Source organism: Diaporthe amygdali, assembly GCF_026229845.1.
Source record: "Diaporthe amygdali strain CAA958 chromosome Unknown NODE_5_length_1802954_cov_64_987939, whole genome shotgun sequence".
NCBI classification, from domain to species: domain Eukaryota; kingdom Fungi; phylum Ascomycota; class Sordariomycetes; order Diaporthales; family Diaporthaceae; genus Diaporthe; species Diaporthe amygdali.
In genome coordinates, this window is record NW_026517025.1 from 1,772,388 (window position 1) to 1,794,017 (window position 21,630).

A 21,630-nucleotide genomic window follows, 5' to 3' on the forward strand; every position below is an offset into this window, starting at 1 on the left:
AGGAGACACTTATGCTTTTCGTCAATGAATAGTGTGCAATTTCCCTTGAATGCTTGAATGGAAGTGGTCTTGATGATTCTGGGTTTGGTTGAAGTGCCATCAACGAAGTCGAAGCATTACAAGGACCGTGCCCAGGCTGGCATGATGAAGCGAAAGACTCATGAGGAGGACGGTCCATCTCTGCCAGAGCGCGCTTTTCACAGCAGAAATTGGCAAAGTATTAATTTTGAAATTCCTTTTCACGTCATTGCGTTTAATTATGGTGGAACATCGCACATCATCTTTGATGGGCTTATCAACGACCTTTCGCAGAATACGTTATCCACCAGGTTGTCCATCAGGGTTTCAAAGCTTAACAAGCACTCGAGACCCCCCCCTTTAGTATAATGACTATTGGTCTCTACTACATCCTCTTGCTCTTCGGGCAATTGCAAATTGGTGATATCTGAACCCGAGTGAGCAGAGAGAACAGCCATAGAACGGCCGATGCCTGAACTGGCACTCGAGGTCAGTGAGTAGAGGCAAGTTGAGGAAGGGCCAATACAAGGAGCGACCAGTGCGCACTGTCATCTAGTAATCATGCTCTTGTTGTCCATTAATTAGCCGCTATTAATTCCGAGAAGTTGCCCTTCTCCTTCCGGAACGGGCTTGAGCTCTCTCTTTCTGCAGGAATTTTACTTGGTACATATTGGACTTCTCGCCGTTTCTCTGGCTTATCAATGATAGAATCATGGAGAATTTTCTTTTTTACGTAAAAGAGTCTCCCAAGACCAAACAGTCTGCAGATAAGCACTAATTCCATTAAGACATCTTTGGACGGTAGCAGCCGTCGTCACATCAGCAGAGGCCAACTCAGGATGCCCCCATCACCATGACGACATCAAATCATGATGTTGCAATGATTATCTTGGCTTTCTGAGTCCAGAAATCTTGTCGAAATCATTATGCGCACCTAGGCAGCCGATGTACCAGAAGAGAGAGGGTGAGAACAACCTTTTGTTGAAAGAAGCGGACGGGCTGAGACATGTGAGAAGAGCGCTTGGGTAGGACTTGCTGTCATTTTTCTATCGCCACGCTTCGATAGCCTTGATACTGCTTGTCTTCGTCGTGGTGCACAGCTGGTCCCTGTCGCTCTACAACTTGGACAACTTCAAAGCGACCTGGGACAGCTTTAGGAGGCTGATTTCATCGTATGCTCTTGGAACCTATGCTCGTCGTTCTCACCGGGCCTTCCCTTTGTAGCAATGGCGAGCAGCATGAGTTGCGCGTCTTTGACTTAGGCACCCAGTGCGCTCCTTGAAGCGCGTGGGTTGACAATGTCATCAAACAGTGGCCGGGAATCAAAATAGATTAGGAACCTAACATCCAGTTATCACCGTGGACAATCATTGACAGGCGGGCAGCGCGTTTCTGCTAACACCAAAAAATTAGTCCTCATTGTTGGCCGAGATGATTAAGTGCCTTCTACATATACCCGGTCCGCGCGAGAAAGTAGACTATTTGTTTCCCCCACAAGGTGCATCGGGCATCTTCCGAGGCTGTTGGTAGTGAGGACTGGACCCTAACCCCTCTTGAGCTTGGAGTTGGGAGAGCTTGCACCTTTAGTCAATCCACTCGGCAAGAGGTTCGGGCAGGAGTTTGCGAGTGTGAGCGGGCCGATAGTATTGCGCGCCGATTGCGACGCCGTAGTAATGACTCGGTCCGGGAAAAGGGTCACGGGTCAAAGCTGAATACAAGAGAGAATAGCCCCCAAATCATAAAACCTCGTGATCGATGCCTGGATGATCCAAGCTGACCTTGCGGGTCCTCGACTAGAGGCGGTGAGTTAGTTTGGCTGACGCGATTACCTCAAGGGCGCCCTTTGAACGCCGTCTCACATAATACACCTAAGTATTTAGAATGGTCACCACCATATAAAAGGCGAGTGGCAGGTCAAAATCTACAGGTGTGTCAAACTTTAAAGCGTCGAATCAAAAGACATCTGCCAATAATTTAACAGGACAGTGTCGAATGTCAACGAGAACTACAGGAAATCGGCGTGTCTACTCAGGAGGATCTTTCTGTAGCCAACATGAAGGTTGAAAAGCCCCGAGCTCGTGCATATACGCTGCCAGGCAACATCAGCACGTTGCAGAATGCGGCACAGCAGCCATCACCACCACGAACACCCACTCCCCCAGCACTGAGGGCGACGCCCCCCCATGAGCCGCACACCACCAACAACATCATACGGCTGGACACCACTCTGGCAGAACTCTACCGCGCTAATGGAATAGAGGGGCCATTTGTCATGACCATGTACTGCGTGTTTGGGCACATGGATCTGCACCCAGCCTGGCCGCGTGAATTGATCTACCCAGAGGACGAGGAGCCCGTGCCTTATTCTGCGCAAAATGAGCAAGAGATTGCGAGATTACGCAAGGTCATCCTGGGCATGAAGCCCCTCCGCAGAGCATTTGGGGTGGGTAACATGGATGTGCTGTTCTTCGGGCCCAATGTCACGGCCGAGGGAATGGAGAGAGCACTCTCACAGCTAGCGCCGAACCAGAGACATCGACCTGTGATTGTGGATTTGGACGGGCACGATGTTCACACGCAACTGAAGAGGGCCACCCAGGGCAAGAAGCTCTTGTTCTGGCGGCCACAGGGCTGGATGGACGAGCATGACTGTCTTCTTGACCCCAGAGAGATGTTTGATGTCAATAGCAAAAAGTTCCTCATCACATCCGGCATGCGCACGCCGCCATCTGAAATCATCAACTTGCAGGCCGTGGACCTTACTGACAAGTCGTCTTGCGTTTTCTGGACCAGGCCACTCCCCTTCGTGGTCAAGCTATACCGCGCGGGATGCAGCTTCGGCACCTACATCGTCAAGGCGGAGCATCAGCGTGGGACGATGGTGGGGGCAATGACCAAATACAAGTCGCGCGGGACAACCGAGGTGCTGCTGAGCAAGTATATCGACCTGGTGCAGGATCTGAGTGTGCACTTTATCGTTGGTGCGCCGGGGACGGTGCATGACAGGGATAATCCTCTCATTTTGGGGGTCACAGTCCAGACGTTAACTCATGATGGGAAGTGGGTTGGGGGTCACATTGACTTCAGCATGCAGGAGGAGCTGCGGAAGCACGTGTGGAATACCGTGCGGGACACCACGAAAAGAATGCCCGAGAGATTCATGGGTTGGGCGGGTGTGGATATCGTGGTCGACAGGGAAGGCGGGCAATGGGTCGTCGATCTCAACGCACGTTTCACTGGCTCGATGCCCATATGCTTCATGTCTGGGCACTTCTGGAAGCAGAGGGGCTTACCACTGGCCGAGTTCTCTGCAGTGGAGTATGGCGGAGACGTGGATTGCATCTACACCAGGCTTGAAAGTCTGGTGAAGAGGGGACAGGTTGTTGTCACGGCGACAGCGAGGATTGAAGAGGGTGTGAACATGGCAGATGTGGTGTGGGGTGGGAAAACCCTGAATGAGTTGGCAGAAGTTCAAACATGGATTAGACAGGCGCTTGCAAAAGCATCCTAGATATGGCTTTGCCCAAAGACACAGCGTCACAATAGACTACGGAATATTCCGGTTAACGTGGGGCCAAGCGTTGTGGCGAAGAGGTATATTGGCAAGCACCGTGTAACACCAGCTTACCTTACGTTGTACTAGCTGTATGGATGAATGTAAACGTCCATACCTCTGAGTGTGCTACTGAGAAAGTCTCTTGTCCATCAGCTACTCAAAGTTTTGCCTCGTACATTTCTAGCAACGGCGACAGACATGCACCGAATCGCAGAATTTGGAGGTTCTCGCGCCAGCCGTGACTCGTTTGACCTGATGTACGAGTCTCACCAATTTAAAACACGTCGCATTCCTTGTCTAGCATCAGTCTAATCCTGCGGCAGCCCTCATCCTGGCCCTCTTGGCCACAGACCGGTTTACTATCACGGCTTCATCAAATACCCCTGTAATGCTTGCGTGGCTGGATGTAGCCTTTGCCCATCTGTGGAAGCTCGGCGCCTCTGATTCTATCCTCCGATTCAAGCTCGTAGGATACACACCATGATTGCTCAATGTTACCGCACGGATCACAAAAGGCCCAGTAATCACTTCCGCGAGGGTCAGTTGCCCACTCCCACCCCAGAACGGTGCGGCATCAGCTAGCAGCGGCTCCACTTCCTTCTTGATGCCGTCGATGGCATCATCAATCACTTTCTCCTCGTCCGACTTTGTGGGTGACTCAAACAGTCTAAATAAGATCGTGTGGTATTTAGTCCAGTAGGTGTCGATAAAGAAGTTCATTCTTGCCCGTTTCATTGCTCCTGCAGTGGATGTCGGCGGAGGACAAAGGTGTGACGGGAAGACGTCACACAGAAATTGGCAGACGATGTTAGATTCAACAATAACTTGATCATTGAAAATGAGTACCGGTACAAGGCCGCGAGGATTCAGCTTGAGAAACTCGGCTGGGCGGGGACCGTCGACGTTGATGATTCGCTCCTCGAAGGGGATCCCCAGCTCGGTGAGGCACACATTCGCCCTATTTGCCCCTGAATACGTTTAGCCACGAAGGATAAGGAAGGTGGCTTCAGATGAGGACAGGATCCACTCACAAGTACATGTGTGGTTGGTGTAGAGGATTATCGTGTTCTCCGTTGAACCCATGGTTGTTCGTTCGAGATCCTGTCGGCCAGCACGAGGAAGCGCGGAAGGAATATTTTAGACACTGGCACTAGTGGGGTATTCTCGGTTGCTCCAGTTCTGGCACGGTGCCCGATATTGCTGTCGTCACACCCTTAAATAAAGCGTCGTGAGGAGGACGAGATAAACAGAGAAGGAAGTCACAGGCCGTCTTTAGTCATGCGAGATTGTTAGCCACGTGTTACTCAGCCCTCCGCATCGTTTTCTCCGTCGTAGGCGAAGGCCGCTACTGCATGCAGGTCATCTCCACAGTTAGGCTCAAGACGGCAATAGTCTGCGAAGCGGGATGACCAATGAACTCACAGGTTGAAATCCCCAGTCACTGGCCTTTGCGGGCGTGGGATGGAGCCTTAGTTACCAACGGGTCGGGACAAGTGCAACGTCAACTGCACCAACACAGATATTACCGTGCTGTCAAACTGATTCACGATAGCCCTATCCTTGCGGTCTCCTAGTTCAGCTACAAACCAGGACCTATATGCTTTCACGTAGCTACGCTTTATATAAGTCTTGCTGGGTTCCGACGCTAGTTGCAATTGAATTTGTAGAAGAAGGAAGGTGATATTGTATGTCCGCTAGTTTATCAGACAAGCCTTCCAACTTCCTTCATTACTATTTAGATAGCTGAAGCGCCGGAGCCTGCGCCGCAAATGTGCCTCGCCAGCCTAGATGAACGGGATCTGCTCGCCCCCCACAGAGCTAATGGGCGCAAACCTGTTGGTTGAATCACATCCCAGAGCGCCACCAACACGCATAGATCCATGTGGGTCCCAAAGCCCGCGCCGCTTTGGGAGGAGAGAGTTTATAGACGTAGCTGCACCAAGTAGAACTGAGAATGTATTGCCCAGGTCTCAATGGGAGGCTCGGATTTCTATTTATCAAGTAGGCCCATACCCAGATCCAGTCGAGAATTAGCTACGACCATCAAGAGTCTTCTTTTGTCACTACCTTTTTGCTATCATGGATAAAGAGAAATTAGCTGAGCCAGCTGCATGGGTGGTGGGTGATGACTTTAAGTCCTCGTCGTTGCAACATGCATCATCGCTCGACAGCCAAGTGGTTGAAGGAGAAGTCCTCGAGATCCCTATACCAATGAAAGTGTCTAAAGCTAGAGGAGTCGCCGTGATAGTGACACTGTCTGGTATCAGCTTCCTCAACACAATGGGCTCCGGAATCTTGATCGCGGCACTGCCTCGGATCGCGAAAGATGTCGGCTTGGACAAAAGTCTGATCTTGGTAAGCTCCCCTACATGCTTCTAGTTTTCATCAAGAAGCCCGCCGAGACGAAAACTTTTACGACAAAATAACTGACGAGAAAAAACAATATCCTAGTGGCCAGCAGCCGTCTACGCCCTCGCAGCAGGTTGCCTTCTGCACGTCTTCGGCAGCGTGGCCGACATCCTCGGGCCCAAGCCAACCTGGATCGCCGGCAGCTTCCTCTTCATAATTTTCACCGTAGCTCTCGGCCTCGCGACCACCGGCATCCAGGTTATAATGTTCCGGACGTGTCTCGGTATCACTATGTCGATGTGCCTACCTACCACCGTATCCCTGATCACGAACACCTTCCCCAAGGGCAAGTGGAGGAACACCAGCTTCGCAATGAACGGGATGGCTCAGCCCCTGGGGTACGCTCTAGGCTTGGTGCTTGGCGGCGTGTTTACCGACACGATAGGGTGGCGCTGGGCATATTGGATCATGGCCATCATTAACTTTTGCATATCCACCATCTCGATGTGGTCCCTTCCAGATGTTCGGCACGTGTCGTCCAAGACGTGGACACGGCGGCTCATCGAGGACGTGGACTGGATCGGAGTGACAGGGCTAAGCATTTCGCTTGGCCTTATCATGTACATCCTCGCAGGTAAGCTGACCACCACCACCACTACTGGAATCTCGTGCAACGAGGATCGGGCCGCGCTGACAGGCAGTGCCACAGTGGTGACGTCCGACTACCGCAAGATCAGTCAGCCGGCGACTATCGTCCTGCTAATTATATCCCTCCTGCTCATCGCAGCTTTCCCACTCTGGATGCATTACCAGGTGCGGCGCGAGCGACCAGCGTTGATCCCCAACCGGCTTTGGCGTCAGCCTGCCTTCACAGCTGCATGCCTGGGCGTCTTCTTCTGCTGGGCCTCCCTGAACGGGATAGAGTACTTCACCACGCTGTACTTTCAACAAGTCCAGGGTCTACCGGCGCTCGACTCGTCGATCCGCTACTTTTCTCAGATTGTCATGGGCACATCCATCAACGTCGTACTCATCTATCTTATCCCGCGAGTGCGGGTAGTCACACTCTGCGTCGTCACGGCTGCAGCCACGCTCGTCTCTCCCGCGCTCATGGCCACCGCCGCGATGGACGAGAACTATTGGCTCCGGCCGTTCTGGGCGCTGCTCCTCTGCCCCGTGAACCCGTGGGTGCTGTTCAGCGTCTGCAACCTCGTCATATCCGACGCGTTCCCGCCCGAGATCCAGTCCCTCGCGGGCGGTGTGTTCAACGAGGTCGCGCAGTTCGGAAACTCGGTGGGACTGGCGGTGACAGCTGCCATCGCGGCGTCTGTGACTGAGCATTCGACCAGCACTTCGGAAAGGGAGGCGTTGATGGATGGGTTCCGAGCTGCATTTTGGACAGTGTTTGCGAGCACGGGCATGGTGATGCTGGTCACATTCATTGGCTTCAGGAAGATTGGCATAATTGGAAAGTGATGGGCCCGAAGAAGGTCCGTCATGCTATGTTGGACGCTAGGGATGTCGACTGCTAGCGGTTGTGGGTCAATCCATTACAGCTGAAGTACTTGATGACGAGACGTTCGTACTGCTTTAACTCATTGGTATTTCTTTTACATCAGAATTTGTTCTTACACTAGAAACATGAATAGCAAGATGCCAGCCAGTGACGATGACAGAAGCCAGTTACTTCCCAGCGACCTGGACCCGCTGGTGACATATTGCCCGCTGGTAACAAGCTTCCAGCTTCCCCCACTCACGCCAGTGGCCTGGCCGTTCGTCAACGTCAAAGTGTTTCCACTGGTATCTTGCAGACTCCCGCTTACACCCGACCCCAGATCGACTGTCCCCGTCGTACCGGCAGGTGTGGTGAAATTCAAGGCCGTCACAGCTCCTGAGCTTGAGTCACCCTCGACCTGGACGGAGAAAGCACCAAGAGGCGCAGTATAACCAGCCTCCACGTTGTTCAGACCTCCCAACCTTGGCGCGATGGTCCACGTTGCCCCACCAGCAGACTCAATGCGCAATCCAGCTGTGTAAAATGTCAACAGGCTCGTTGGCCCTGCGGACCAGCCGTGCGCGTGACTGACCCTGGCGTCATTTGTGTATGGGGCGTAGTGCAGGCTTCCATCAGCACTGTAGCCCTCGATGAAAGTGCTGTTCGTCATCCTCGGGTCGTCCAACATGAAACCCCACTCCGTGCGCATGAGCTCGTGAGAAGCGCTGGCATTTCCAGCCATGTAATGTGCCATGAGCTCGAAGTATCCGATGAACGGTGAGACTGTCTGTGGGGAGCCTCCCGCCTCCGGCGCTGGAGCACCATAAGGCCCCCAACGGGCTTGGAGGGCGTCGGAAATCGAAAGGGACTGAGAGGTGGAGAGTGTCAGATTGGAGACAATGGCCCACGCATTTCCATCTTGAGGATGGAGAGTGGTGGTCTCGTTGTCGCGGTAGAGAGAGGTAGAATTGTCCCAAAGCAGGTTGTTAGCCGCCAATTTAATGCCAGAAGCATAAGTGGTCCAATTCGACGCAGATGCTGTGTCATTGAGTATGTTGGCAAGACCGATGCCTTTGTTCAGCGTATAGTAGAGAATAGCGTTAGCTTCGATGTTATGTCCACCCATGCCAATACGAAGCCAGTCCGCATCCGTCGCCACGTTCAGAAGGCCCGTGTCGTCGACGTAGCTGAGCGTGAACTTCAGGCCCAGAGTAAAGTTGCCCCAAACACTCTGCAGATAGGTCAGATCGTTGGTGTATTCGTAATACAGTGCGATGTCCAGGAGATTGTGCAGGTGATAGGTGAAACTGTAGAGCTTCGTGACCTGTATAAATGGTGATCCGGCGTAAGGTAAGGCGCCCGATGAGTTCTGGAGGCTGAGGAGGGAGTCGAGTCCGTTGCGAATAGAATCCATGTCGCCGGTGCTGACGAAGATACTCGGCGCCGCGACGACAAGGTCACCTGGCCATACGAGACGGTCTCGCTTAGCGCCGTCGACGAGGGCAGTTTTACCTCCGGTGATGGTGTAGTTACTCCACCACCCGACTGTTTCCGGCAGCTCAATGACTTGAGTGCTGTTGATGACCCTGAGCCAGACGAGCGTGTCGCCATGAGTAGGGTCAATACTGCAAAGTTGGCATGTATAGGCGCCTGATATTGTACGCTATCTGTCAGCTTGTTTTCGCTGCGACTGATGCATAGCCATGCAGCGACTGATTACTTACCAGCATACCAGATCCGGTTCAGTAGTTCATCATTACTGTGGAAATATCCGGTGTAGGAAGTCAAATCCTCCTGTGCTGGAGCTGCCCTATAGTCGACGACGACGCTTTTGACCTCGATCGTGCCAGTCGAGTTGCTCACCAAACTCAGGTATCTGAAACCACCCCTCTCATACTGGTCGTCGACCGTATACGTACCCGGACCGGCTCCCACAGACAAGTAAAGAGGCGTGTCCAAGCCAGCATCTGCAGTGCCGTCGCTTGCCTTTCCGTTGATCCATAGACTCGATTCCGTGAAAGTAAGAGCCAATACTGCGTCCGGGGACGAAGACGAACCGACGGTGACGCTCACTATTCCTGCAATGTTTTTGCCATAATCGAAGGTGATGGTAGAGTTCCCTCGCAAGATCGCAGTTGCATTTGAAGGTGTGTCGACGAGAGACTGGGCGTTGGAAATGGTGCCGTTGACGCGGTACACCGAGGCTGGGTAGACCGTCCTCGAGGACGGGGCTAAGATATACTCACTGTATGGTGCCGCCGCCGAAGCGAGCTGGCTGAAAAGGAACAACGGTAACGCCAAAGTGGGCAACATGGTCGCGTCTCATCCAGCGCGTAGGGATGCCACCGTCAGACTGAAACAAGACAAGAATGCGCAGATTGCTGTCCACCAGGTTCAAGAAGTACGGCACGATACACTCAGGGGCTTTATTTCATTATATAGTTGCTCATTGTCCTTGAAGACCGGGCGAATGCCCTGCCGAGAGCGTTGATGCCAAGGTGGTCGCGATGAAATTGACCGAGGCCATGCGGAGCTGGTTGGGCGATCCATGGCCGAGTTCTTAGACGTAGTGATGAGTAGACTGCTATAGTCCCATGTCAAGCGCCCACTCTGTCTGTGTGTGCAGTCTCTCACGCCCCGAGAGGTCGCCCGACTCAGGAGCCCTGCTGGCTGAGTCGGACCGAGCAGGTCGGGGCTCCCCCGAAGCTGGTCTAGCTTCCTCACGGTACTCTTTAGCGGTCTTGGACTCGCAAGAAACGACAGGGAATCACCACACAAAGTGCCGTGATTGTCGACCGTTGGCAACGACTCCAACTCGTGGTGTGGGGATGGGATTGTCTTTAGTTGTGGGGAAGCTGGGAGCACATGAATGCAAACAATTAAAGATGCAGGGGATGCCGTTGTCTAGATCTGAATGCTCGGGTCCCAAAGAGCCGGGTCAGTCGAGCGAGGGAGGGATTCAGACAATCATAGACTGACAACCTGGCCAGCTGCTGGTGATTCGGCAGCCCAAGCAGGACCTGAAGGACGAGACAGCAGCTCGATGCCCCATTGCCCACTGTCTGCGGCGGCTGTCACTGCGCCGGACCACACAGTACAACTCCTCCCCAGGTGGCTTCGAGCTGCGAATTGGCATCTTCAGACTGGGACATGTATCAGGCGGTGTGGGATGCTCACACGATGATGATGCTGTTTGCTTTCTGTCACTAACGACTGCAATGTTTTTTGCCATGATCTGAGACTCGAGCGTTCAGCGTTCATCGCGGCGGCTCGGAACTTCCGGGAGCCCATCGGCTCACCGGGAGTTCCGAGAGTGGATGGGTTCCGCAGCCACAGCACGCAGATCCATGTGGCGAGTGTACGAAGTACAATAATTGTGGCATAGTAGTGTGAAGGACTTTGGGATGTCGAGGATTAGTGTAGAGAGCCAAGGGAGTGGTGCTTTGCGGTTGGGTTGCGGGGACGTTGAACCCGTACCAGGGTGAATCGTCGCATGTTGGGGCTTGATATCAATTGGTGTCTGTGCGGCGTTGACCCTGAACCGGGCTCCTGGTTGTCCATCGAGCTTCGCCAGTCCAGCTGTCCAGGTAGTTTGCTTGTTGTAAGTTATTTGGCTCTTCTATCTTATGGACGATGGTTTGTCTCCTCGATTTTTGGAACCCCAGGTGTGTGAGCGTCTAGATGGAACCACAACAGCAATTCGTAGCCTGACCGCCTGACTGCATGATTACATGAAAGCTGTTCGACCCCTCAAACCCCACAGAAGAAAACGTTTGAACCCCGTGGGCTTCCCAGGCGCCATTGTGGGTGGTTCGATCCGCGTGGCAGTTGTGGATGGGGTGCACAGAGCGATAACACTCTCCCCGCAATTGAATACTGGTTGCAGTTAGTGAGCGGTGTTGACTTGCCCCACAAACTCCCCACAAACCCCCATAACCCCCGAGCTCGCTTGCTTTTGCAGTCTCATTCGCCCTCACCTCACCTTCAACGTCCACCTTCAACGTCCACCTCCACCGAGCTCCATGGACATCTTCCTCAACCTGGAGGCATTGAGGACAGGAGTGCTGCTTGACAAGCGACACATTGATCGCAGGAAGCACTTGCAGTTATTGTTCCACTGTGTGCGTGAATAAGTACGCTCATGTACATGTGCATGCACTGTAAATGTGGAGAGATCAAGTCGGAGGTATTAGCGATGTCAAGAAGCTCTCGGGTTCCCACGATTGGCAACCCATGGGCGAGAGGCGAGAGGCGAGATCCATTGGACTGACGACCTGACGACTTGAGCAGCGTCAGCGGCCAATCTCGGGACTCGGGAGACCTGGAGGCCAATCTGGCTGGGCGGGCGGGCACGCCCATTCCTTTCTCGTTCTTCCCGCAAAGCCTCACTGCTTGGCGAATGCTTGATCTGCACAAGCCATTGGCGAGGCCATCCGTCGAACCATCCATCCATCCATCCATCCAACCCCAGTCATCAGCCTCATTGACCTCGAACTCGGGAATGTGGAGGGAGCAGGGCACACGACCAGGACGAATTGACGACGAAGACAACGCAAAGAAGATGCCAGTATTGATTGTCACGATGCATCTGGCAGAACAGATATGCCAGGGGCCTTGCTCTCACTCTTAAGGTCGTTTATCTGTCAATCAGCAACCAGGCAGGCAAAGGCAAGTCCACCTCTTGGCCACTCCACCAGGCAGACAGATGGATACAAACATGAACATGATCTGTCTGAGTGCAGCAGCAACAGACTCGACAGACGCTGTCGGGAGTGACCGAGTCCTCCCACCTGGTCTCTGGTTTCTCGTCACTCATTTCTTGTCTCTTGTCAGCGGCACAGACAGACTTTTTCCTTCCCTGACGTCATCCATCCGTTCTTGCCTTGCGCCCTGTGCTGCATGGCCTGGCAGAGGGCAGGTGCGTGCGCCTTCCCCCCAAGCAAAATTGGCAGGAGGAAGCCGCCACTCTGCACTACTCAGCTGCTCTGCCAGTCTGCACGGTAGTCTAGGAGACCACACTAATCGGCCCGGGAGCGGTAAAGGCCCACCATGACGCAACAGACCCAACGATGCAATGGGGACTTTGTGTGCACGGGTGCGACTTCCTGGATGGAGACGGTAAACATCTGAACAACATTGGCAACATCGAGCAAGTGCAAGCGCCTGGAAGGCCAGACGCATCGCGAATGCATCGCGAACAGTCTCTTCATGACATACAGAAACAACATCCATCGGCCATGTTCCGTCCCTCTCCCCTCCTTCCCCATGGCACGACTGGTGTCGCAGTTTAGGTGGATGGAGCAACATCTGACCAACGCCATGCGTGCAAAGCTGCAAATGACGGCCGTATTTTTCATGTTTTTCGTCTAATCCATCCAATCTACCCAGCCCATCCCATGGCCTGAATCGATCGAGCCAACCATCATCACATCACCAATCCAGTTTCCTCCACATTGCCATCCTACCTTAGCCCACTTTGCCCCATTCCACTGCTCTGCTGCTCTGCTTTGCTTCTCCAGAACCTCCAGGTCTGGTTCCTGCACCACGACCAGCATCTAATTATTCTTCTCCACAATCCTTGGAACCCACTGAAACCCCCACGGGCACTCTTTCTTCAGTACAGTACAGTACCGCACATCCAAGCCAAGTCGAGCCCTCTGCTCGGCCTTGACCGTGAGCGTGTGCATGGCAACATGGCGGCATGCAACCAAAAAAAATTCCTGTCGATCCTTTCTTCTTTCCACGTTGCTGCTGCAACAATGTGACCAGTCCGAGCTTATTACCACTGCTGCGCCAGTGAGCCCTAGGCCACTCAGGCCACTTGAGGGTAGCCTGTCCAAGGATCTTTCTCCCGGTCAGGCCGTTGCCGTTGGCGGCTCACCTTGAATAACTGTAATTCCTCTTCGCCTTCCCCACGCATCTTGCCATCCGCCATCTGAAATTGTGACGTCGTGCTCACTACGCTAGATACCTCACTCATGTAACTTTCACCATGTACTGTCACAGTACTTGTTCGGTCCTCCCCCGGGCATACATGTATCACTTTCCTGTCCCCGGGTTGATCTCCACTTGGCCCAACAATTCCCTCGAAGATAGATATCTTCTGTCCCTTCCCTCTCCCTCTGGCACACATGGGATCTCTTGTACCTGGTCGTGCCGTCTTCTACATATTGTAGTTCAGCCCATCCAAAAGGCACCTCAAGCACATCAAAGCGCGGCCTGGTACCCAAACCCGCCTGGATAGCACACATCAGCGTGGTCTGGTCTGGTTTTGGTCTGGTCTACTGCCGGATCATCGTCGTTAATAGTCACTAATACCTCCCGACACCATCACACACCATCTTGTCGCCCGTCACATAACATCATGTCGGTGCCCACGACGCAGCCTCCGCCACAGGGCCGCAACGTCGATGCTCAACAAGAAACGTCGCTGTCTGGCTCTGGGTCCGAGAAGGCCGTGATCGACGAGAAGGGCGACCATAGCTCCCCTTCCAACCACAATGGTAATGGCACTGTTGTTCCCGGCGCCAAGCGAGAGCTCACCGCACAGGAATGCGAGAGCGAGCTTGCCTTTGCTTACCCGGAGAGCAAAAAGTGGTGGATCCTGACCGTCATCTTCCTGGTCCAGACATCCATGAACTTCAACACATCTCTCTACTCCAACGGCCTTGGGGGCATCTCTGAGGAGTTCGGGGTCAGCGAGCAGGTCGCCCGTCTCGGTGCCGCCCTCTTCCTCATCCTATACGCCTTTGGCTGTGAGCTTTGGGCCCCTTGGTCTGAGGAGTTCGGCCGCAAACCCATAATGCAGGCTTCCCTCTTCCTTGTCAACATTTGGACACTCCCCGTCGCACTCGCCCCCAATTTCGCCAGTCTCATTGTCGGCCGCTGTCTCGGCGGTCTGTCATCGGCCGGCGGCAGTGTGACCCTTGGCATGATTGCCGACATGTTCGATTCGGACCACCAGCAATATGCGGTCGCTTACATCGTCTTCTCTTCGGTCGGTGGTTCCATCCTTGGCCCCATTGTTGGTGGCTTTGTACAGCAATTCCTGCCTTGGCGGTGGTGCATCTGGATCCAGCTCATCTTTGGCGGCTTCGTCCAGATCTTGCACCTGATCACTGTCCCCGAGACGCGCACGACTATCATGATTGACCACATCGCCAAGAAGCGCAGGAAGAATGGCGAAGACGTCTGGGGCCCCAACGAGATCGAGTCCTTCCGCGACCGCTTCACCTGGAATGAGCTTATGCACACATGGACTCGCCCTTTCTCAATGTTCCTCACCGAGCCCATCGTCCTGGTCTTGTCTCTCCTGTCCGGCTTTGCAGATGCCCTCATTTTCATGCAGATCCAGTCCTTCAGTCTCGTATACACACAGTGGGGTTTCAATGACTACGATATCGGCCTGGCCTTCATTCCCATCGGAATCGGCTATGTCGTTGCCTGGCTGTCTTTCATCCCTGCCATCAAGCGCAACACGCACCAGCGGAGATCGCGGCCCGATGATGAGCATGCACAGTACGAGTCCCGCCTGTGGTGGCTTCTCTTCCTGGCGCCCTGCCTCCCTCTTGGTCTTTTCATCTTCGCATTCACCTGCAATGGCCCCCCTATCCACTGGGTCGGTTCCATGGTTGCGAGTGGCATCATAGGCATCGCAAACTATGCCATCTACATGGCCACCATTGACTACATGATCTGCGCCTATGGTCCGTACTCGGCATCCGCCACCGGTGGCAATGGTTGGGCACGCGACTTTCTCGCTGGTGTGCTCACCTGCGCTGCCACTCCTTTTTACGAAAACATCCCAGGACAAAACGGAAAGCCGTTGTTCAATGCTTCGATTATCCTCTTCTGTATTTCGTTCCTGCTTGTCATCGCAGTATACGTTATTTACTGGAAGGGCCCGGTTTTGCGCAAGCGATCTCCATTTGCCGAGAGCCTCGCCAAGGGTGTCGATACTGAGCGTCAGCGTCGGCCATCGACAGCAGGAGGCGCCCAGCCAGAAAAGCCGGTTGGACAGGGGGCTATGACACCAGGAGGCACCCATCGTGCCCAGCGGCCACACTTCGGCGCTGGTTCGCGCACCAGCTCCTACACCGCCGCCAAGGACGCCGCTTCGCGCAATCAGTCACGACACGCGTCCAGAGCGGCTTCAAGAGCACATAGCTTCGAGGAGGAGAGGGATGGTGAAAACAACCCTTACGCTTCGCCACCTTCTGGCAAGCGCACTCCTGGCAGCCGTACCCCTGGGACACGCACACCACGAACAGCTGGCGCGTCTGCGGAGCATGTTCACCCACACCAACTTCACAGCAGGCTGGCCCCTCTGGCCAAGATCGAGTCCGAGCAACCGTAGGGTAGTGCGGGTGCTCATCCACGTGCCCAACGACCTCGCTTTGGGCCTGGCTCAAAGAGGTCTTCGTATGCTGCTGCGAAGGATCAGGCCAGCCGGAATGCGTCCCGTGAGGTGTCCCGAGAACCATCTAGAGCAGCCAGTTTTGAAGGAGGCAGAGCCGCTCCGGCCAATTTGTCATCACCTACCTCGTCTACTCTCACATTTGCTACCACGAAGCTCGATTCGTGGAATCAAGGTCGTGCTCGGCGACCGTCAACTTTGGCCGAGTGTACAGAGCCTGAAGATGGCTCGCCGGAGCGTGTGACGGAAATGTTCTAAGTTCCAAGAGTGGAGCGCAATCATCATTTGTCAACCGATGAGCAACGATCTCGTGACAAGGCATAGACGGTTGGAGAGCACTTAAACGTTGCATGACAAGCCGGCGTTGAGGAAACCGACAGGAGGTAGTGAAGGGGGGAATTGCATACAGCAGCAAGAGAGCATTCGACATTCATATACGTAGGCTCTAGACATAGATGCATGACGGAATGGACGGCTACATATAGATACCCAATCCTTATAAGAAGTTTATTGTACTAAAAACAGACTTGTTCAGAGCGGGTGTTTGACCTTGGAGAAGCAATCTGTGACCAAAGTGAGTGCACGTAAAACGTCATTCTCCAGAAAATGGCTATGGGAATCGTACATTGAAGACTTGTCACACCTATGAGACCAATTAATTGCCAGCATACTGACGTCTGCGACGGGAGAAACTGAACGGGGCCATCACCCCGGTTAACCAGGCCAAGGTGGAGGCGTAGATATATCAAGAAGATCCTTGGAAGCAGACTTCACATTTTGCATTTCCTTGCTGAATCTCGGTTCACGGATTCTTTTCTCTCTCTCTCTTAATACGGGCCCTTGTGCAATGCCAAAAAAGTCACAATAGGCCAAAATGTGACTTAAGAACAAACGCCGCTGTTTAATCAACTTTAGAAATATAATACAACAGTCCGCTTGCCTATGCATGACTGCCAAACGTGTCACTTGCCCCAGTCCACCCGCTCGTCGCGTCATGCACACCACTTTCGGTCTCCCGGCGCGACACGCTCGGCGCAAACGCATCCGACCCACGCACCTCGTCACCGGGGACCCGCCGGGGCAGCTCCGTGTCCGTCTCCGTCACCGTCTGCCTCCTCATCATCTCCACGTCCTCGTCGTCGTCGGGCAGGTGTGACTCGCGCCGCCGCGACCCGTCAAAGTAGGACCCCGCGTGCGGCAACTCGCCCGCCGGCGTCGGCCCCGCGGACGTCACGGCTGTGAAGTCGAGCATCGAGGGCCCGCGGTTGAACACCGGCTTGGCCTGCTGGCGGAGGGCGTCCCGGGCCGAGTGGTCCGGGCCCGGGACACCGGGGGGCGCCTCGTCGTAGTTCTCTGCGTGTTGGACTGTTGGGCCGGCTGGGACCTTGAATTCGTCCCCTTGAACTTGTGATTTTGTGCTTGGCTTGGCGTCGGCCGGTGCCTGTTGTGCGTCGTGGACATTGAGGCCCTTTACGCCGGATTTGATGTCGTCTGTTGTGGTTGACATTTTTTTCTACTCTGACGTGAGTTGTGAGACGGAGGTCGATAACGTCGACTGTGAATTAAGGAGTCGGCTTGATTGGGTTGGTGGTATTCAGTTGTAGGTTCGGTAGATCAAAAGGCGGCAGAAAGGAGGCTCGATCTAAAGGTAGTCGAAGGCAAAGAAGTATTTCTGAAACGGATAGGATATATTTACCCAAGACGATGATGATGCGCCGGGACCCTTCAACGTAATGATCTTCATGTCGCCACAAGGGTTGTGGACCGCAGGTCGGGCAGTGACGTATGTCAGCCCACCTGGCTGGCCTGTCAGAACATCATTTCCCCGAGATCGTCCGGGTAATATGACGAAGATGGCCGAGTCTTGGAAGCAAGGGGAATGGTCGCCAATTTGATATGCTGCGGTTGCACGAAAGGGGATTGTAGTAAGCGGCTGTCCGCTGTGGTGTGTGTGTGTGCGTGAAACGGAGTGCGACGTCCGTTATTCTGCATCTCTTCCGTGTTGTATCCGGGCTCCGAGATAAAGTGGGGCTGTCTATTGTTGTTAGACTCCGTATCACAATGACTTACGGAGCAAGTCCGGAAAGGTGCACCGGTATTAAAATCGAATCACTGAGAGATATGCTCATTTAGAAATATATCTAGTAGTCTGTTCGAAGATCTGGCGGGTTTCAATGATGCCAATCCCACGTTCCTTCGAGATGTACCCATGTGCTCCGTCGCTAATTGCGCCGTTTGACGGTCGAGCGGTTCCATGCTGGATAAGCCAACAACGCTTTGTAATTCTTGTCCTGATGGTGCTTGATTGCGTCCCAAAATGTGCCGTCTGGCAAGTGGATCTCTCTCATTCTCTCTCCGTCATGATAGCCCATCTTATCCGGCTCCCGACAATTTATAATGTCTCCTGCTGCTTCCAAAGCTTCTTTCCCCTGCAGTGGCTCCCAGTACGAGGAGCACATTTCACTCGTGACGTCTTGCGGAAGGCCGATGCAATAGCGCAGTCCACTTTCGTCTTTGGCCCAAGTGTAGCTGCCGTTTCTGAGGCATGAGCCTTCGCCCATGGCGTAATGGTTAAAGTCACCGCCGATCTGTTCGAGGATAAAGGTTTCGCAGTAGGGCTTGTAGGAGGCACAGCATGTGTTTTGAGTGATGCCAGTGCAGGCCACGTAGGCGTCTCTGCTTGTATCGCAGACATCGTCGTTGGAGAAGAAGAGGAGGTCAACTCCTCTGGCGGGCGCTGCAAGAAGAAGTATGAGGAGGAAGCTAAGAGACTGCATGGACATGAACATTCTTGGTTGATTGTTGATTCTGTGAATTAATACTGGGTTTTCAATGGCACGGACGGGACTCGAGTCGATGTTGCGTTTGAGTGCGGGAGAGTCCTCTGCAATTGCGCAAGACCAACTGTCAATGGTAGACAGCTTACTGCGGATATTTAACATGAACTAGACAACTTGTGATTCACTGCCTCCTTCCTTCAATATCATGGCGGTCGAGTTGCTGTTCAAGCAAGTGAATTAGACCACTGGCTGACTGACGTGAGTATGTAACAGGTTCACACCAGCTGTACATGCATCATTGTAAATAAATTGACAACCCATCCCCCGCTTCCTCTAACCTCTTGCCAACCCCCACTCCATTCCTGATTCCACCACAGAGACACTCCACAACAGACGTTCCTCAACAAACGATACTTACAGCACCATCACCATGCTATGCATACCACACACCACCACCGTCATCCTCGCGTTCCTTTTTGCGATTCTGACTTTTGTCAGCACTGGCAATTGTTCAGACATGACATGCTTCGACACTGGAATCGGCTGGGATAAGCTCGGAACTTGGGATGAAATTGTCGACGCGCTCATGAAAGATCCCATCTACAACACACCCGCGCTCGGAGAGAACACTGACGCTGTGAGTAATCGTATTGAGGGCTCCCACTGTCCTATGTTCATGTTTAACAAAATCTAGGCGAGATCCAAGATCAAGATAAATGGCCACTGCCTCATCTACGATATCACTGCATCCAAGGGATACACAGACATGACCCATATTAGAGTCAGTAACTTTTTGAGGAAGGTCTACGACTCCTGTGAAGACCACGGCGGTGTGCTCAAACTGATTTCCGAATGGGACGATGCAAACAGAACTGAGTTTTGGGTGAAGGGTGACCCACAGCGCAGTTCGGACTGTTCATGAGCCAAGAGGAAAGTTGAGATGCTTGTTGAATCCCAGGAGATAATACTTGCGAGCATCGTGGGCCGGGATTGTAGTTATCCACACAGCGAGATCAATTGACAAATTGTAAATTATTGAACTTCTCTGTTATAGAGTAACCCGCTCTAGTCTTCTTGAATCTTTGAGCTTGTTTCTTGGTATCTTTGTCGTCGATAATGTCTTAGTCTTTCCCAAAGAGAGTGCATTCTTTGTACGGCTTGTACAATGCCATTGTTATGGCATCTCTTTGTTGTGTACACAAGACTACCCAGACATTTTCGCAACCTCGTGCCTATAAAAGAGTTAAGAATCATCTTCCATGTATCATTAATGGCAAACGATTGTCTCCACATGGACAAGCAAAGCCAAATTTTGCCCAAGTCTACGAATTCACAACCGAGATATTGTAGAAAGCTGAGACTGTCATCATGACTGCGCCCTCGACCGCGATACAACGCGTCACCTTTGGCGTTGAGCTTGAAATGCTTGTGGCATACCTCCCTATCAATCATCCAGACCCAGCTGCCAATGGGGAGAAAAGGCAGGTTATTCGCGTCCCCGAACAGGGAGAGGCTGTAACGCCTGGTGATGTAGTCAAAAAAGTCTTCAGGGACTTTCTTCGATCCCATGAAGTCCTCGTTAGCGAAAATGGCGTTGAAGAAGCTGGCCCCCCGTCAAGTTACTCCGTCGGCACTGACTCTTCTGTGCAAGAAAAGAGATTTACAGATTATCGTTGGCAGGGAATTGAGATCCGCAGCCCAGCACTGCACGTCGAGGCCGGTTCTTTTGACGATATTAAGCGCGTGATCAACCTGTTAAGGAACAACTTCCGACTCAGGCTGAATGAAACCACTGGTCTACATGTGCATGTAGGACTTGGTGCTCACCCTTTACCTCCTCGTGCCATCCGTCGTCTAAGTCAGTTTCTGTGGTGCGCGGATGGAATTTTGTCCCAGTTGCACCCCCCAGAGCGTATACTGAGCCGGTACTCTCCGTCCATCAGGCATTCGAGTTACCTCGGTCAAGGCGACGTAGATCATTGGCGTCTGGCCGAAGAGAATTGGGGTGGAATTCGACGGTATCTCGGACTGAACCCCGATTCAAGTCCGCCTCAGCTAGAGGATCAGGAGAATCCAGCAGAGGTAAGCAGCCGACTGGCCGTCTTCGAGCAGGATACTAATTCGTTCCCTGCTCTCAATTCTGTTTCAGACTCCCTCCGCTTATCGCGCCTCCCGGCTATCCGAGCTCATCCTTTTGAGGATGAAGCTGCTCGTCAGCGTCATTTCAATAAAACTACAGTGGAACTGGGGCGCTTGACACGCAGAGAGTTTCTTGCACGGGAAGGTGTGCGTGTGTCAATACTTGACGGCCTTCGTATTCTATCCCAGCCGGCAATGTACGCAAACACCACTCGCGCTGCTCACCAGCTCACGGGAAAGTTTGGGCCGCGGCTCAACTACAACCTCAATGCTTATAATTTCCAGCGAACTGCTGATGTGCCGCTGCGGATGACAATCGAGTTTCGAGAGGCAGCCGGTTCTCTGAACCCATCGTGGGTAGTAGCTTGGGCCAGAATCTGTTCCCGAATCGTAGAATTCTGCCTTGAAGCCAAGGAAGATACGTTTGTGGATCTGCTCATGTTGGTGTTGGAGGCTGAGCTTGCATTTGAAGCGAGTGGCGAGTCGCATTTTGACATCATTGATCTGTTGAATGATCTCAGTCTAATTGAAGAGGCGAACTACGTGGAAAAGAAGATCCTGAGGGGCAACAAAAACGCCTTCTGGTTCCCCTGCGTTTTGGACGAGGCCATCACGGGCGAAATTCTGGTAGCACCAGAAGGCGAGGAGTAAAATTCAGAAGCCCTGTCCTCTTTAATTGATTTATCTTCCACTTCGGGCGTTGGTAGTAATTGAAATTAAAACCTGGTTTTCTGTCATTCAAATTCATCCCTGTTGCTTGAACCCTGTCGAAGTGAGGATCTGCTAGTTTTGAACATGGCTTCACAGATCAATAGTAAGTTAGTTCATATAGATAGCGTTCAGTGATCTTGTCAAAAATGTGTGTAAAGAACATTTT

At 53.0% G+C, this 21,630-nt stretch overlaps 9 protein-coding genes across 9 annotated transcripts; 5 read left to right on the forward strand and 4 right to left on the reverse strand.

Moving 5' to 3' along the window:
• Positions 1-2,071: 2,071 nt before the first annotated feature.
• J7T55_015722 (solid-state culture specific atp-grasp domain protein) lies at positions 2,072-3,529 on the forward strand (the record flags this gene model as incomplete). The annotated part of the gene is made up of 1 exon (XM_053139980.1): positions 2,072-3,529. The coding sequence occupies one exon, from the start codon at positions 2,072-2,074 to the stop codon at positions 3,527-3,529; it is 1,458 nt and encodes a 485-aa protein (XP_052997439.1).
• A 348-nt stretch (positions 3,530-3,877) lies between these two features.
• J7T55_015723 (glutathione s-transferase domain-containing protein) lies at positions 3,878-4,657 on the reverse strand (the record flags this gene model as incomplete). The annotated part of the gene is made up of 2 exons (XM_053139981.1): positions 3,878-4,542; positions 4,606-4,657. 2 exons carry the CDS (start codon positions 4,655-4,657, stop codon positions 3,878-3,880), a joined length of 717 nt encoding a protein of 238 aa, XP_052997440.1.
• Positions 4,658-5,785: 1,128 nt separating this feature from the next.
• Positions 5,786-7,399, forward strand: J7T55_015724 (uncharacterized protein; the record flags this gene model as incomplete). Its single annotated transcript, XM_053139982.1, has 2 exons — positions 5,786-5,929; positions 6,026-7,399. 2 exons carry the CDS (start codon positions 5,786-5,788, stop codon positions 7,397-7,399), a joined length of 1,518 nt encoding a protein of 505 aa, XP_052997441.1.
• Positions 7,400-7,551: 152 nt separating this feature from the next.
• J7T55_015725 (uncharacterized protein) lies at positions 7,552-9,731 on the reverse strand (the record flags this gene model as incomplete). The annotated part of the gene is made up of 2 exons (XM_053139983.1): positions 7,552-9,068; positions 9,143-9,731. The coding sequence occupies 2 exons, from the start codon at positions 9,729-9,731 to the stop codon at positions 7,552-7,554; spliced, it is 2,106 nt and encodes a 701-aa protein (XP_052997442.1).
• Positions 9,732-13,782: 4,051 nt separating this feature from the next.
• Positions 13,783-15,774, forward strand: J7T55_015726 (major facilitator superfamily transporter; the record flags this gene model as incomplete). Its single annotated transcript, XM_053139984.1, has 1 exon — positions 13,783-15,774. The coding sequence occupies one exon, from the start codon at positions 13,783-13,785 to the stop codon at positions 15,772-15,774; it is 1,992 nt and encodes a 663-aa protein (XP_052997443.1).
• A 1,000-nt stretch (positions 15,775-16,774) lies between these two features.
• Positions 16,775-17,341, reverse strand: J7T55_015727 (uncharacterized protein; the record flags this gene model as incomplete). Its single annotated transcript, XM_053139985.1, has 1 exon — positions 16,775-17,341. The coding sequence occupies one exon, from the start codon at positions 17,339-17,341 to the stop codon at positions 16,775-16,777; it is 567 nt and encodes a 188-aa protein (XP_052997444.1).
• Positions 17,342-18,056: 715 nt separating this feature from the next.
• On the reverse strand, positions 18,057-18,623 carry J7T55_015728 (uncharacterized protein; the record flags this gene model as incomplete). Its single annotated transcript, XM_053139986.1, has 1 exon — positions 18,057-18,623. The coding sequence occupies one exon, from the start codon at positions 18,621-18,623 to the stop codon at positions 18,057-18,059; it is 567 nt and encodes a 188-aa protein (XP_052997445.1).
• Positions 18,624-19,044: 421 nt separating this feature from the next.
• On the forward strand, positions 19,045-19,536 carry J7T55_015729 (uncharacterized protein; the record flags this gene model as incomplete). The annotated part of the gene is made up of 2 exons (XM_053139988.1): positions 19,045-19,251; positions 19,309-19,536. The coding sequence occupies 2 exons, from the start codon at positions 19,045-19,047 to the stop codon at positions 19,534-19,536; spliced, it is 435 nt and encodes a 144-aa protein (XP_052997446.1).
• Positions 19,537-19,982: 446 nt separating this feature from the next.
• J7T55_015730 (uncharacterized protein) lies at positions 19,983-21,404 on the forward strand (the record flags this gene model as incomplete). Its single annotated transcript, XM_053139989.1, has 1 exon — positions 19,983-21,404. The coding sequence occupies one exon, from the start codon at positions 19,983-19,985 to the stop codon at positions 21,402-21,404; it is 1,422 nt and encodes a 473-aa protein (XP_052997447.1).
• Between the last annotated feature and the right edge of the window lie 226 nt (positions 21,405-21,630).